The 16,389-nt window shown below is 37.4% G+C and overlaps 1 protein-coding gene across 10 annotated transcripts in view; it reads right to left on the bottom strand.

Annotated features, from left to right (window-relative positions):
• BIRC6 (baculoviral IAP repeat containing 6) overlaps positions 1–16,389 on the bottom strand; it is a 210,646-nt gene that overhangs the window by 30,185 nt on the left and 164,072 nt on the right. For all 10 annotated transcript variants that reach the window (XR_011491208.1, XR_011491210.1, XM_070476650.1 and 7 more), the window contains one exon: positions 11,541–11,751. Coding sequence is in view for 8 of the 10 variants with exons in the window: in XM_070476650.1 (XP_070332751.1) it covers positions 11,541–11,751 (211 nt within the window). In the remaining 2 variants the exon portion in view is untranslated. The remainder of the gene's footprint in view (positions 1–11,540; positions 11,752–16,389) is intronic.

Here is a 16,389-nt window from a genome sequence, read left to right as displayed (position 1 = left end):
ACTGGGGGGCTAGGTCCCAGATTTACTGCCTACTAATAATTATTTTTAAATGTCAAACTTTAAGTGATAGTTTCACTCCCTGTCAAATAAGGATAAATTATCTCTTGCCTAATCAAACAGAGCACAAAAACTTAATAATAAACATCTACGAACTGTTGAGACTGTATATCCTACACAAAAGTTATGTTGCAATATTATTTCCTTGCATTTTTTATATAACTATTTGCTATTATATATTTATTATAACTACCCACAATTTATAGCAGTTTGGCTTATTGTCTAGAAAGAAGGGAAATTAATAGGAGCACACAGGCTAGAATATAAATACTACACTAATCACATTATTTCAAACTGGTTGAACAAAAGGAGTTCAGGCAATATATCTACCTAAGTCATTAATCTGATAAGTATGAAAATTCATTTTCACCAGATTTTGATCTCTCATAACTGTCATAATGTTTAAGTGGTAATGACCTTGATCTTATGTATAATAAACAACTAATCACAGGGTGTATTTGGCACATATGTAACACAGATTATACCTTGAAACATCCTTTATGTCCTATTTTTGTACATGCTGATATTCTCACATGTCTCCCCCAGCACTGCCTCTCTTTCTTTTTGTCCCTAGGGAACTAATTCTTCCATTGCTTGTAGATCAAAAAATCAAAAGTTTAAACACAAAAATCATCGAACCATAAAACTAAAGAAAAAAAAACAGAAATTAAGACTTTTTTGATAAAATAAATGAAAACCTGGTAAATTTTCTCTGCATTAGGCATGAAAGAAAAGTGTTAATATTGCTATACTGAGGGCACCTGAAAAATGGTCATTTATGATGACAAAGTTTTCAGAAACTAGGCTGGAGAACGAATTCTATTATATTTTATGACAAATGTTTAACTGTTTGTTCTTCATAAATGTTTATTACAGCAGTAGACAGGCCAAAGAATGTTTTTATTATGGAAGTCCTTTAATCCTTTTATTGAAGTGATTAATAAGAGGTAGCTTTTGAGTAATTTCTCAAATAAAAGTAAATAAACTACTTAATGCTCCAGTAATGCTGAAGAAGATGAACTTGAACAGTTCTAGGAAGACCTACAAGACCTTCTAGACCTAACACCCAAAAGAGATGCCCTTCTCATTACAGGGAATAGGAATGCAAAAGTAGGAAGTCAAGAGATAACTGCAATAACAGGCAAATTTGGCCTTGGAGTACAAAATGAAGCCGGGCAAAGGCTAACAGAGTTTTGCCAAGAGAATGTACTGGTCATAGTGAACACCCTCCTTCAACAACACAAGACACCAATCTACACAAGGACATCACCAGATGATCAACACTGAAATCAGACTGATTATATTCTTTGCAGCCAAAGATGGAGAAGCCCTATACAGTCAGCAAAAACAAGACCAGGAGCTGACTGTGGCTCAGATCATGAACTCCTTATTGCCAAATTCAGACTTATATTGAAGAAAGTAGGGAAAACCACTAGACCATTCAGGTGTGACCTAAATCAAATCCCTTACAATTATACAGTAGAAGTAACAAATAGATTCAAGGGATTAGATCTGATAGACAAGAGTGCCTGAAGAACTATGGGCACTTTATGACACTGTACAGGAGGGAGTAATCAAGACCATCCCTAAGAAAAAGAAATATAAAAAGGCAACATGGTTGTCTGAGGAGGCCTTACAAATAGCTGAGAAAAGAAAAGAAGCTAAAGGCAAAGGAGAAAAGAAAAGAAGCTAAAGGCAAAGGAGAAAAGATATACCCATCTGAATGCAGAGTTCCAAAGAAGAGCAAGGAGAGATAAGAAAGCCTTCCTCAGTGATGAATGCAAAGAAACAGAGGAAAATAATAGAATGGGAAAGACTTGAGATCTTTTGAAGAAAATTAGAGATACCAAGTGAACTTTACATGCAAAGATGGGCATAATGAATGACAGAAATGGTATGGACCTAACAGATGCAGATGATATTAAGAGGTGGCAAGAATACACAGAAGAACTACACAAAAAATATCTTCATGAACCAGATAACCATGATGGTGTGATCACTCACCTAGAGCCAGACATGTGGGAATGCAAAGGCAAGCGGGCCTTAGGAAGCATCACTACAAACAAACCTAGTAGAGGTGATGGAATTCCAGTTGATCTATTTCAAATCCTAAAAGATGATGCTCTGAAAGTGCTGCACTCAATATGCCAGCAGATTTGAAAAATTCACCAGTGGTCACAGGACTGGAAAAGGTCAGTTTTCATTCCAATCCCAAAGAAAGGCAATACCAAAGAATGTTCAAACTACCGCACAACTGCACTCATCTAACACGCTAGCAAAGTAATGCTCAAAATTCTCCAAGCCAGGCTTCAACAGTACGTGAACAGTGAACTTCCAGCTATTCAAGCTGGATTTAGAAAAGGCAGAGGAACCAGAGATCAAATTGCCAACATCCGCTGGATCACCGAAAAAGCAAGAGAATTCCAGAAAAACATCTGCTTCTGCCTTATTGACTATGCCAAAGCCTTTGACTGTGTGGATCACAATAAACTGTGGAAAATTCTGAAAGAGATGGGAATACCAGACCACCTGACCTGCCTCCTGAGAAATCTGTATGCAGCTCAAGAAGCAACAGTTAGAACTGGACATGGAACAACAGACTGGTTCCAAATCGGGAAAGGAGTATGTTAAGGCTACATATTGTCACCCTGCTTATTTAACTTATAGGCAGAGTACATCATGAGAAAATGCTGGACCGGATGAAGTACAAGCTGGAATCAAGATGGCCAGGAGAAATATCAATAACCTGAGATATGCAGATGACACCACCCTTGTGGAAGAAAGCAAAGAAGAACTAAAGAGCCTCTTGATGAAAGTGAAACAGGACAGTGAAAACATTTGATTAAAACTCAGCATTCAGAAATCTAAGATCATGGCCACCGGGTCCATCACTTCATGGCAAACAGATGGGGAAACAATGGAAACAGCGACAATTTATTTTTTGGGGCTCCAAAATCACTGTAGATGGTTATTGCAGCCATGAAATTAAGACACTTGCTCCCTGGAAGAAAAGCTATGATGAACCTAGATAGCGTATTAAAAAGCAGAGAGATTACTTTGCCAACAAAAGTCCGTCTAGTCAAAGCTATGGTTTTTCCAGTAGTCATGTATGGATGTAAAAGCTGGACTATAGAAAGCTGAGTGCCAAAGAATTGATGCTTTTGTACTGTGGTGTTGGAGAAGACTCTTGAGAATCCCTGGACCTCAGGGAGATCCATCAGTAAATCCCAATGGAAATGAGCCCCGCATATTCATTGGAAGGGCTGATGTTGAAGCTAAAAATCCAATACTTTGGCCACCTAATGGGAAGAAATGACTCACTGGAAAAGACCCTGATGTTGGAAAAGACTGAAGGCAGGAGGAGAATGGATGACAGAGGATAAGATGGTTGGATGACATCACTGACTTGATGGACATGAGTTTGAGCAAGCTCTGGGAGTTTGTGATAGACCGGGAAGCCTGACGTGCTGCAGTCCATGGGGTCACAAAGAGTCAGACATGACTGAGCGACTGAACTGAACTGAAAAAACTACTTAATGTTATTGAGGCAAATGAAATTAATTAGAACCAATATTTAAATCAACCACTTTCCCATTTTTGTTCAAATTATTATAAAAAATTTCAATTGAATAAGAAAAAAGGGCAAAATTTCCTTATGATGGCATCCTGAAATGTTCCAATTTACTTAAATTGTATATAAGAGATGATGTTAGAAAATGATCAAAGTAGAAAATTACATTTACGCTTATAGGACAGTTATGTTTTCAAACTGTCTAAAACAGGTATACAAAACATGTTATTATATATTCAGAAACGAATTGCTCAAAAGATCCTTATAATTAACTATCTACATCTTGTCTGTTTTAGACAAAAGATGCAAAGTGCTGAACGTAAAACACACCTATACTGAAGTAATACACTTTGCCTAGTCTTTAGTGCTTTCTAAAGAATGTTGCGCTTCCCTTGCAGTTCAGCTAGTAAAGAATCCACCTGCAATGAAAACTGGGTTCGATCCCAGGGTTGGGAAGATCCCTCGGAAATGGGAATGGCTACGCACTCCAGTATTCTGGCCTGGAGAATTCCATGGATATTTAAGGGCTTCCATGATAGCTCAGTTGGTAAAGAATCTACCTGCAATGCAGGAGATCCCGGTTCGACTCCTGGGCCGGGAAGATCCGCTGGAGAAGGGATAGGCTACCCACTGCAGTACTCCTGGGCTTCCCTTGTGGCTCAGCTGGTAAACAATCTGCCTGCAATGCAGGAGACCTGGGTTCAATCCCTGGGTTGGGAAGACCCCCTGGAGAAGGGAAAGGTTACATACTCCAGTATTCTGGCCTGGAGAATTCTATGGACTATCTGTTATCTCTGATTTGTCTTAATATAAATGCTTATTAATATAATCAGGCAACAGCAATGTCAATCAGTTTATTTATATTAACTATTAGATTCAAATGAACTCTATATAGTTACTGCAAACTGTGAATCTTGAGAGGACTTATTAGGAGAGGTGTAGACAGTAAACCTATAGACTGGTGAATAAAAGAATATTAAAATATTGTCATCTTTAGGAAGTTAAAGCAATTTGTATAGTGAATATTTAACAACTTGTTTTAAAGACAGACTAAATCTCAATAAATTACTCCTAGCCGCCACTTTGCAATGTCAACAGGTTAATCTTGCCAGGAAAGATGAGCATAATAAACTAAAACTACAATTATTCCTTGAATAGAGCTCTTTCTTCATACCAACCTCATCAGAGTACTGTAATTATCAGTCACCAAACTAATCCTCACCCACAAGAGATAATAATTTTATTATTAAGGTATAATTATAATCGAGACAGTCTGAAACACATCTTACAGTCTATTATTTCAAATACTAAAAGTCAGAAAGGTACTTTTCAGATATATGTATTTGTGTGCATATTACATACATATATAATTATCTCATATGTTATTACGTGTAACAGCAAAAACTCCTAATTACAGAACTAACAGCTTTAAAAGGCATTCAGTTGAATGGTGTTGTTCCACTGTGCCAACTCAGTTTCTCCTCAAGCAATCATTCTTACTGCAGCCCTGGATGCACAGACAGTTTGTTAATATGGCTGTAATGCAGTATTGGTTTTACCTAGTCTACCCCTCAGCATGCCACATGAAAGAAGGCAACCCAACTAATACATCTCCTATACATTCCTTCACTCAAGCATTACCTGAGTTATCCTTTATTAAAGTACAAGTGCCCCCATGACAGACTAGAGGATCCTTTGCTTCTTTATGTAAATTTTAATAACCCAGGAGAGTATTCTGAAATAAGAAGTCTGCCTTGAAGAAAAAGAACAAAATCCTGGAACATCATAACAGATGTAGTTATAAAATGCTTCACTACACAGACAGCCAAAGGAGGACACTGGGTATCTTAGTGAGCAGGAAAGTGAAAAATAAAAAGAGAAGCATGTTAAGTTAAGAACCAGCTATTCTCTGTGAAAATCTTAAGGTGAGGGTAAGAACCAAAATACCACTCTAAATTGTGGCCACATATAAAACAAAAGCTCGGCTAGCTTGGCTTCTGCTAACTTTAGTTTCTCCCAATTAAACACAGATAAAAGGCGAAAGAGGGCTTCCCAGGTGGCGCTAGTGGTAAAGAACCTGCCTGCAAATGCAGGAGACATAGGAGACGAGAGTTTGATTCCTGGGTCGGGAAAATCCCCTGGAGGAGGGCATGGAAACTCACAACAGTATTCTTGCCTGGAGAATCTCATGGACAGGGAGCCTGGTAGGGTACAGTCCACAGGATCACAAAGAGCTGGACACAACTGAAGTGACTTAGCATGCAAAAGGCAGAAGACTAAGATCATGAATGGACAGGGTCCCATTCCTTTTAAATTTTGTTAGTTTTTTTTTTAATAAATAAATTTTGTTAGTTTTTATTTGTAAAATGCCATTACTTTTAGAGGACTGGAAGATATATCCTATTAATAGAGTTTCCCAAAGCGTGAGAAAACATTAAGTGGCAATTAGACACAGTATTAGTCAATTGAATCAAGAGTGAGAAAATGAGAATCTTTTTTATTTATTTATTTATTTTTTTCCATTTATTTTTATTAGTTGGAGGCTAATTAACTTTACAACATTGCAGTGGTTTTTGTCATACATTGAAATGAATTAGCCATGGATTTACATGTATTCCCCATCCCGGTCCCCCCTCCCACCTCCCTCTCCACCCGATCCCTCTGGGTCTTCCCAGTGCACCAGGCCTGAGCACTTGTCTCATGCATCCAACCTGGGCTGGTGATCTGTTTCACCCTAGATAAACATGTTTCGATGCTGTTCTCTTGAAACATCCCACCCTCGCCTTCTCCCACAGAGCCCACAAGTCTGTTCTATACATCTGAGTCTCTTTTTCTTTTTTTGCATATAGGGTTACCGTTACCATCTTTCTAAATTCCATATATATGTGTTAGTATACTGTAATGGTCTTTATCTTTCTGGCTTACTTCGCTCTGTATAATGGGCTCCAGTTTCACCCATCAATGAGAATCTTTTACAATGAAAAGAAAGGTCTCAGTAAGCCTTTGGTAACTACTTATTTGCTAAATCTTCTTTCTTAAAAGAGAAAACAGGCCAGACAATGGAGTCAGACACTAACTTTTAAAAAATTCAGTTTATTGACTTTAACACTAGCGCCACACCTGGGAAGCCCTCTTTTGCCTTTTATCTGATACTCGTTATTCTGCTATGTCAGTAATTTGAAATTTTCTCTTTAAATAAATGTTTGGTTTAATTAAGTTACCTGATCTAAAGAAAGATTCTACCAAAAGCACAGGTGGTACAAGATTTGAAAGTTCTTCCTCATAATGTTGAAGCTCTGACAAGAATTTCTACCACGAAAAATTTCCTTCAATTTTCAACCATGAAAATGGTTTGGTTTATTTGATCAGATTAAGAAAAATCCCATTATTACATGACACTCTTTTTAGATTTAAGTTAGTTTAAAATAATAACAGATAAAAGGCTCCAGAAAAATTAAATCTAAGGCCTACTTACTGTCATATAAATTCTCTACATATACACAACTTTAGCTAGATGACAGCTTTAAGGAAATGAGCTGCAACTGTGGAGCCCACGTGCCACAACTACTGAAGGCTGCAGGCCTTAGATCCCACGCTCAAAGCCACCACAATGAGAAGCCTGCGCACCACAACTAGACAGTAGCCCCCATTCATCACACCTAGAGAAAAAGCCTGTGCAGAATGAAGATCCAACACGGCCGAAAATTGAAAAAAAAAAAAGAAAAAGATTTTAGAATCTCTGCTAACGATTCTTAGTTTCTTTAAAGCCAAGAGATGATTGCTTTCTGTCTTCAGTAAAACAACCCAGTAGGATTTAGTACTGGAAAATTTCTGCGTAGGATTACAGACTCAGATTACTGTATACTAACAAAGGAAACCATTTGTCCTATAGCACTTGCGCTTTTTGAAGGAGATCCCTAGGGATAAATTTGCAGCCACTGAGATTAACACATAGGCAGAATAATGTAGCTAATAGTTAATTTAAAGCCTGAGTTACATTATTGCTTTTACAAAGTCAAACATCTGAATCATAGAAAGTATTTCTACCCAGGAACTAACTGTCTTTATGAAATTCACAATATTAGAGCAAGAATCCTAATGGACTCAAATCCTCAGTCCCAGAACGGCAGGATGGGAGAGGACACACACAGCTCAACTGCCAAGACAGAAAGGAAGAAAATCTCTTCTGTGGCAATTCAGTCTTCTTTTAACTCACACCCCACCATTCTGCTACACTGCAAGATGATCTTTTTTTATAATGCAAATCTGAATAGATCTCTGCTGAAATCCTTTCAAGGGCTCAACACATCTAAAAACAGGTACCTATGAAGTTGGGCTTCCTTGATGGTTAAGTCAGTAAAGAATCCGCCTGCAGTGAGGGAGACCTGGGTTTGATCCCTGGGTTGGGAGGATCCCCTGGAGGAGGGCATGGCAACCCACTCCAGTACTCATGCCTGGAGAATCCCCACGGACAGAGGAGCCTGGTGGGTTACGGTCCATGGGTTGCAAAGAGATGGACACAACTGAGCGCAACAGCACATCCAGGAAGTTCTTCAAGCCCCCGTTTTCCTCTCCAGCCTCATTTCCCACCCCCACCTCCCAACCAAAGGACACCCAGGCACACCCTCTTATTTAGCCAATTCTTACATATTCTTTGGGTTTCCAAAACTGTCTTGATGCTCCAATAATGTGTTAAATTTTCCATATATCATGTACTTGTTATTAAAACTGTCTAATTATTGTTTCCCATATTATTTGTCAGCCCCTTGGAAAAAGGCCTAATTTTCTTGTTATGCTCTGATGAGCATTCAATAAATATCTGTTGAAGGAGCAAAATCAGTCATGCTCTTGTGACCAAGCCAGATCTCCCCTATCTGATTATAACTGCAAGTTTCTAAAACACAAATTAGATACAAGAAAGATAAATGATCTGTCTTTTTAATGTCTTAATAATATTCTCCTATTTCCACTTATAGAAAGTTGCAGGCTTGAGGTGGGAGAGCCAGCAAACCTACATAATCTCCATCATTATTTTGAGCTTTGAGATCAACATTAGCTGAGTTTATGTACTGTCCTCAAGATAGACTAATCTTAACTAGGTTATTCCAACCAGTGAAAGTAAACTTTTGACTTGGGCAAAACCTTTTAATCTCCTTCATCCACAAAACATAAAAACTGTAAGTGTAACATATATAGAGAAAATAATTTCAATGTAAATTATTACATGTAAGCACAGTTATCATCCAGAGACCTGCAAATTACATAGAGAATCTATTTTTTCTTTATCTAAGATGACCAGAGTGCTAAATTAAAATTTCATTTGGAAGGAAAAATAAAATGCATGCCTTTTATGTAAACTTGGCTTTAAGAAAGGAAAAACAAAGAGTAACAAATGAGAAATAAGACCAAAAAAAAGGCAATATAATAAATATATGAACATAATTAGTAAAGTAGTACATCTACCAAATAGATGTACTTTATTTACCCTAACATTTTTTTCCTAGAGCCCCCAGGTGCAGACATGGCCAGGACTTCACTAGGAATCACCCACAGGCACAGCACCCTACCCACTTATTTCTTACTGAGAAAAAGAGACAAAAATAATGTAAAAATGTTCTGAGCTGTGGTACACCTACACATTACTTTCAAAACGGTTAACTACAAACCTGATGAAGCACCAGACATGCTCTAAAAATGATACATACGTAAACAACATATTTGCCTTGACCATTCTCTTCTGAGTATCCTGGTTTCCTGTTGTTGTTTTTTTAAATACACTTGGGGGTTGGGAGGCAGGTAGAAGGGAGTGGGAGGGGGAAGCTTTGCATCTCGAAACAGTGTTAAAAATGAATTTAGTTCAACTTCAGTGAGTATAAACTTTGCAGGAAATTGTACTAGACTGTTCACTTTATTAGAGTTCTATACTGATGAAAATATCAAAAGAAGTGTATCAAGTTTTGACAATCTGGAAAAGAGCAGATTTTCCCTTCTGGGAAGTGGAAAATGAGTCCTCAAGGTGCCAAGTTTGAACGGAAAGTAAGAATGTTGTAATATGTACATCTTTGTTAGCTTCTTTTTCTAACAGAGGCTGTATTTTATATATATATGTAAAAAAATAACAGATACGATGAGGGATCTTCATGAAGCATATTCAAACTCTATGTAAAACTCTGTCAGTGTTTCTTTGTCAGTAAAATAGCTTTTAAAAAGTTAACTGCACAAGGTTACTGTAAAGATAAAAAATGAAATGATCTCTGTGAACAGTCATTATGATCTTTACATGCATGTTTTGCTGGTAAAGAATTTAGAAGTTTGAAGTGTTATTTTTTTTGTTATTGAAACATTTTAAAGAGTATCTTTTCCCAGGTAGCCAAGTAGAAAAATAGAGTTCCTGTTAAATGAAATTCAGTTATCCTTCTCTGCAATTAAATTTTTAGTCAATCATTACTTAATACATTTTATGCAGTTAAAAAAATTATACTACATGTTATATGAACAGTATATACATTAATTCAAGAACAGGATATACATTAATTTATATACAATAAAGTAGCAAAAAACGCAATCTGATTGCAAACATTCCAGTAACTTAGCTCAATTAGAAAAGAAAATCAGACCTTTAGTCTGATAATGCCACATTATTTTTGTATAATTATGTTAGCTGCCTAGGTTACCAGTTACAAAGACTTTTGCTGTAATGAAAAATGAGACCAAAGACAGTATTATTTTCTTCTCCACAAAAGAAAAAAACCTCACACTATCAAAGAAAATATACCTTTACATTTTCCTTCCCTGGAAAAAGTATGAACCTACATCTTTTTATATTGCTACCAACTGGCTCTTTAATCTCCTCTCTAACTTATGATTCTTATTGCCCAGCAGTGAGCCACCAGTTTCTAAATAATGATAATACAATAAAACTAACAGAGTCAGGATAATCTGAGAAGTCGATTTCTTCTGAGAAATGAAGGCTGACATTCCTCCAATGACTAATTCTCTGACAACATCTGATGTTCTGCGGTTCTCAAATTTTAGGTTATTAAAAAATTAAGTGAGAACATGTAAGACAAACACATTGCAAAGATGAAAAAGAAGATTAACTGATTCAAAAGACCACTAAGAAAGGAATAAACTTCCTCTAGCCTAATTCTGAATTTTTATGCAAACATCAGAATTTATGCCATCTCTTTTAAGTGAAACTAACAACCACTAGACAGATTCTGCTAAAAGAATGGAAAAAGTTACCAGGAAAAGGTTATTTTTAAAGGTTTTTATGAGAGAACTCATCATCTGATTTCTAGCAAGGTATAAACTTAAACCAAAGATTCATTTAAAAATTCAATTTTCTATGAAGATAAAATACTAACTTTAACTCCAACAAATAAATCCTCTTCTTCTCAAAAACATTATAGCATACATTATAATGTATATATCAAAATGAAATAGTAGTAGTCCATAAATCCAACAGTTCTAATTCTATGAATCTACTCTGCAGAAATTTCTACAGATCCCAAAAGATGTAAGAGGTTGTTACAAATTAGAAGGAACCCAAATGTCCACGAAAAGATGGGTAAGTAATATTAAGAACAATATTAGCAATATGTATTTACTGAGAGTGAAGGTGTCTTCTACCTCAACATTGAGTGAAATTAGCATCTATTTGTATAATAGGTACAATGTGATAACATTTAACAAAAACTCTACCTACAGCTCTAAGATCTCAGATGGAGATGTCTGGTAAGCCACTGTGACTAAACATTTGAGTGTAGGGTTTCGTGGATACTTTTTCTTCATAGTTTTATTACTAGCTTGTGTATACGTGTATTTAATCAGCATATATCATTTTTTTTAAATGAACAAAGTTATTTTTAAAAAGATCATAAAAGCCAAGGTCAAAAGAAATGAACAGTACCTTAAACGGTTGGTGTAGGTATCAACACAGGTCTTCATTTTGGCTAATAAGGTACCAACGGAAGTTTGACACTCCGACTGTTCTTCTTCCTCTTCCCCATTCTCTGCAGAAAGAGGCAACAAGAGGGGCACCATGCATGCACAGGAAGCAATGGCCCGGAGCAACTCCAGCAGAGCGCGATAGAGCGGCACGTGTCTTGCCATGTCGAGAACTGTTAAGAAGGAAAAGTACAAAATGAGCACATGCGCAGTACAGAAGTTAAGTCCACAGCAATGTAGCTTCTACTTCAATCTTGGGATTAACTGGTAGGTTGGTCAATGGACTGAAGTAGATGTTTGTGAAGCATCATTGTATAGAATGTAAGAGGCACTCTTAGGGAACAGCAACAACAAAATGAACAGGGCACAGAGCTGGGAGACGGCAAGAAACCTAAGTAATTTGCCACAGTTCGTGGCTGTGCTGGGTCTCCGCGGCACTGGACGGGCGTCTTTCAGTGTGGGCGCCGGCTCGGTAGCGGTGGCGCTGGCGTTCTCTAGTTGCAGTGCTCAGGCTCAGTGGCCCTAAGGCACGTGGGATCTTAGCTCCCCAACCAGAGATCGAACTTGTGTCCGCTGTATTGGAAGGCAGATGCTTAACCACTGGATCACCAGGGAGGTCCCAAGTAACTACTCAGTTATATCACAGATAAAAATGATTAAACAGTCCAAATAATATATTAGGGCAGTAAATACATTTATTAGTATGACATGGAAATATATTTTTCAAATTAAATTGAAAGGAAACCATTGTATCTTAGGTAAAACAGAATGATAGATACAGCCACAGTTTATCAAAAGCAAAATTCAATAAATCAGCTTGTTAGGGAAAAAAGAAAGTTGACAGTGCCAGCTTTTAGTTGTCAGCTATAAATCAAATGAATTTTTTCCTTAAAACTACATGCATCTAACAATGGATTCCATGCTCTAAGAACATGTATTGCTTCGAAAGCCTTTATAAGCTGTTTTGTTAGGTTTTGTGGCTTCCTCCCAAGTGGAATTTCCTTTTGTGAATCATGTGAGTTAAGGACCTAACAACATTTTTCCAATAGCAGTTACTGAACAAAGTTAATTCATAACTTTATTATTTATTACGTTAGTTATTCCTTAATTATTTACTGAAAACCTACTTGTAGACAGGCTGGGAATATAGCAGTGAAGAAAACAACCAAAAATCCTTGCTTCGTGTAGCTTATACTCAAGGTAGAGAAGACCAAGTGAGTAAAACTTTTTTTAGACATTACTAAGTACAATGAATGCTAAATAGAAGATTCAAACAGGGAAGGAGAATTAGGGAGTACCAGCTCGAGGAAGAAACTGTCCCACTGCCCACAACACTTATAATGGGGTTAGGTATGGGGACGGACGAGGCCTCATCCAGGAATTCTGGACTTTGTTTGGCAAGGTATGTAAAGGATGGCTTAAAAAATGAGTCTGGTAATGTGAAGACAAACAGTGAGCTGTTCAGAGTTAAGGAGGAGTAGGCCCTTGTTTCACACCTTCCAGTAATGATGCAGAGAACAGGGGTAAAAAGTATGACTGCTCATTCTTTCTTCACTTACTTGAAATTTTACTCTCCATCTTTAAACATAAAATTCACACGTGCGCATGCTCACTCAGTCCTGTCCGACTCTGTGACCCCATAGACTGTATAGCCCACTAGGCTCCTCTGTCCACGAGATATTCTAGGCAAGAATACTAGAGTGGCTTGCCATTTCCTTCTCTGGGGATCTTCCCAACCCACGGATTGAACCTGCGTCTCCTGTATCTCTTGCACTGGCAGGCAGATTCTTTACCACTGAGCCATATATTTGGTTATATTTGAAGCTTCTTTTTTAATTTATGATCTAATGCTACTTTTTAGTATAACTCTATACTATAATATAGTACACTATAGAGTTTTCAGGAAATTCAAGTTAAAATCCTGTGTTGTAAAAAACAAACCAAAATTAATTGATAGGCATAAAACACAACATTGTGTTTGTGAGGATATGAAAAGGTTAGACTTATGTAAACAGGTGGACAAGTAAAGTGATAACAGATTTGACATTATTTTACATGCCCACATTCTATTACAGATGCTTCCTTCTGCCTAGGCCTCACTTATGGAACAGAGGATCTGAATAGATAATTCTCCAAAAATGATATATAAATGGCCAATAAACACACTGTCATTAGTCATCAGGGAAATGCAAATCAAAACCACCATGAGCTGCCTGCCATCTTACCTGCACTTAGATTGCTGTAATTTAAAAGTACAGAAATAACTTACTACCATGCGAGCCAGCACTTCCATTCCTATGTAAAAACCCAAAGCAACTGAAAGGAGGAACGAAAATAGTACTTGCACATTCACATTCACTGAAGCATTATTCACAATAGCCAAATGGCATAAACAACTCAAATGTCTATCAACGAGTAAACACTGAAGAGGAAGGACAAAGTGGAAGGACTGACAGAATCAGAGTTCAAAACACACTATAAAGCTACAATAATCAAGAGAATGTAGTACTGGTGAAAGATAAATAGATCAATGGAACAGAAATGATAACAAAATGTGTACATGAACGTTTGTAGCAGCTTTGTTCATAACTTCCCCAAACTGGAAACAGCCAAGATGTTCATCAAAAGGTTACTGGATAAACAAACTGTTGTATAACCATACAATGGAATATTATTCTGCAAAAAAAAAAAAGAGCTACAAAACTGAGAAAAGACATGGAGGAAAGTTAAATGCATACACACTTCTTAGTAAAAGAAGCCAATCTGAACAGGTTACAGTGCATGGTTCCCACTAATGACATTCTGAAAAAGGAAGAACTATGGAGCCATCACTTCATGGCAAACAGATGGGGAAACAGTGGAAACAGTGTCAGACTTTATTTTTTGGGGCTCCAAAATCACTGCAGATGGTGACCGCAGCCATGAAATTAAAAGATGCTTACTCCTTGGAAGGAAAGTTATGACCAACCTAGACAGCATATTAAAAAGCAGAGATATTACTTTGCCAACAAAGGTCCATCTAGTCAAGACTATCGTTTTTCCAGTGGTCATGTACGGATGTGCGAGCTGGACTGTGAAAAAAGCTGAGCGCCTTAGAATTGATGCTTTTGAACTGTGGTGTTGGAGAAGACTCTTGGAGAAGTCCCTTGGACTGCAAGGAGATCCAACCAGTCCATCCTAAAGGAAATCAGTCCTGAGTACTCATTGGAAGGACTGATGCTGAAGCTGAAACTCCAATACTTTGGCCACCTCATTCGAAGAGATGACTCACTGGAAAAGACCCTGATGCTGGGAGGGATTGGGGGCAGGAGCAGAAGGGGACGAGAGAAGATGAGATGGGTGGATGGCATCACCGACTCGATGGACATGAGTTTGAGTAAACTCAGGGAGTTGGTGATGAACAGGGAGGCCTGGCATGCTGCAGTCCATGGGGTCTCAAAGAGTCAGACACAACTGAGCACCCATACACACCACACTAATACAAGATGTAAGTAACAGGACATTATGGGTGGAGGGGCAGTGCTCAATTTTCTGTAAACGCAAAGCTCCTTCAAAAATCTTAGTCTATTAATTTTTTAAAACATTAGTCTAACAATTTAAAAATAAACTATCTAAAAGTATTTTACATAAAATTATGCAATATAAGTAATCCAAGACACACTGATTTTTTTTAAATAAATGGTTATAAAGTTATCAAGAACAACAAAAAAAACCCCACAAAATGAGAAGCTACTTCTCCATTATCCATATGAAGCTGAGGACAGCCTACATGCTAAAACTCAATACAGAAGACAGGTGGGGAAAAGAATCTTACAGACATGAATGGTAGATAATTTTTAAAAACTTTAAAATGTGGAAATAAACAGCCATAGAGAAAAAAAGGCAGCTCTTCAAAGTTAAGTGAAACATGATACTTCCTTTTATGTATTGGTGTTTATTTTATTCAACTAGATTTATTCAAGTAGATTCCAACTAGGAATCTTAAACTACCGAAAGCTAAGATAGTCTCTTCATATCAAGGAGGGACAGAAGCAAAAGCTGTGGAAGCAAGATAACAGGCAGTGGATAATGAGATCGAGAACAGTAAACACAAGTGAGACATACATTTACAGGTCTGACTTACAAACATGAAATAAATGTCATTTTTTATGACAAAGTTTCAGCTTAAAAAATGAAAATTTTATATATTTCCGCTTTCTTGACAACAGTCAGTTACATAAACAAGTGTCCTTATTTTAATGTCAAATTCCACCCAGATATTCACGCATCCAGCAATCCATGCTTATGTGTAGAACCTGAAAAACGGTTATTCATATCTGATTTACATTATTCTTATTTTCCTTTTAAGACTTATTTCTGAATATCTCCAGGAAGAGGAATCTGGAAAACTAAGGGAGAGCTAATTTTTGCTCTCTTTTTAAGACAGGCACTTTTAAACTAACATGTCTGTCTGGGTGGTCAGCAAACAAAAGGAGTCAATAAACGTAACAGCCTCTTAATGATAAAATACAGATGAGTACAAAATACAAGTGTTTCAATCCTGAATTCTGTAATTCTATATTTTGCCACACAGAGCTTCATCAGAAAACCCTCAGGTGTCCTTTCCCACAGCACACGTCATCATTCATCATCCCTACAGGATTAAACGTGACGAGCCTGACAAAGAAAAGCAGAACCACAGCACTGTCACGCACTGCCATGTCGCAAAGGGCTTACTGCAACTTCTTCCCTCAGCGAGTGCCAACTGCGTGTTCATGTTACTGCCTACCCCAGGCAAGTCAGGTCACTGCCCTCCGCTCCTCAGATGTGCC

The sequence above is a fragment of the Odocoileus virginianus genome, chromosome 2 (genome assembly GCF_023699985.2).
Source record: "Odocoileus virginianus isolate 20LAN1187 ecotype Illinois chromosome 2, Ovbor_1.2, whole genome shotgun sequence".
NCBI lineage: Eukaryota > Metazoa > Chordata > Mammalia > Artiodactyla > Cervidae > Odocoileus > Odocoileus virginianus.
The sequence above is the reverse complement of the archived record's forward strand: the minus strand, read 5'-3'. Positions and strand labels throughout refer to the sequence as shown.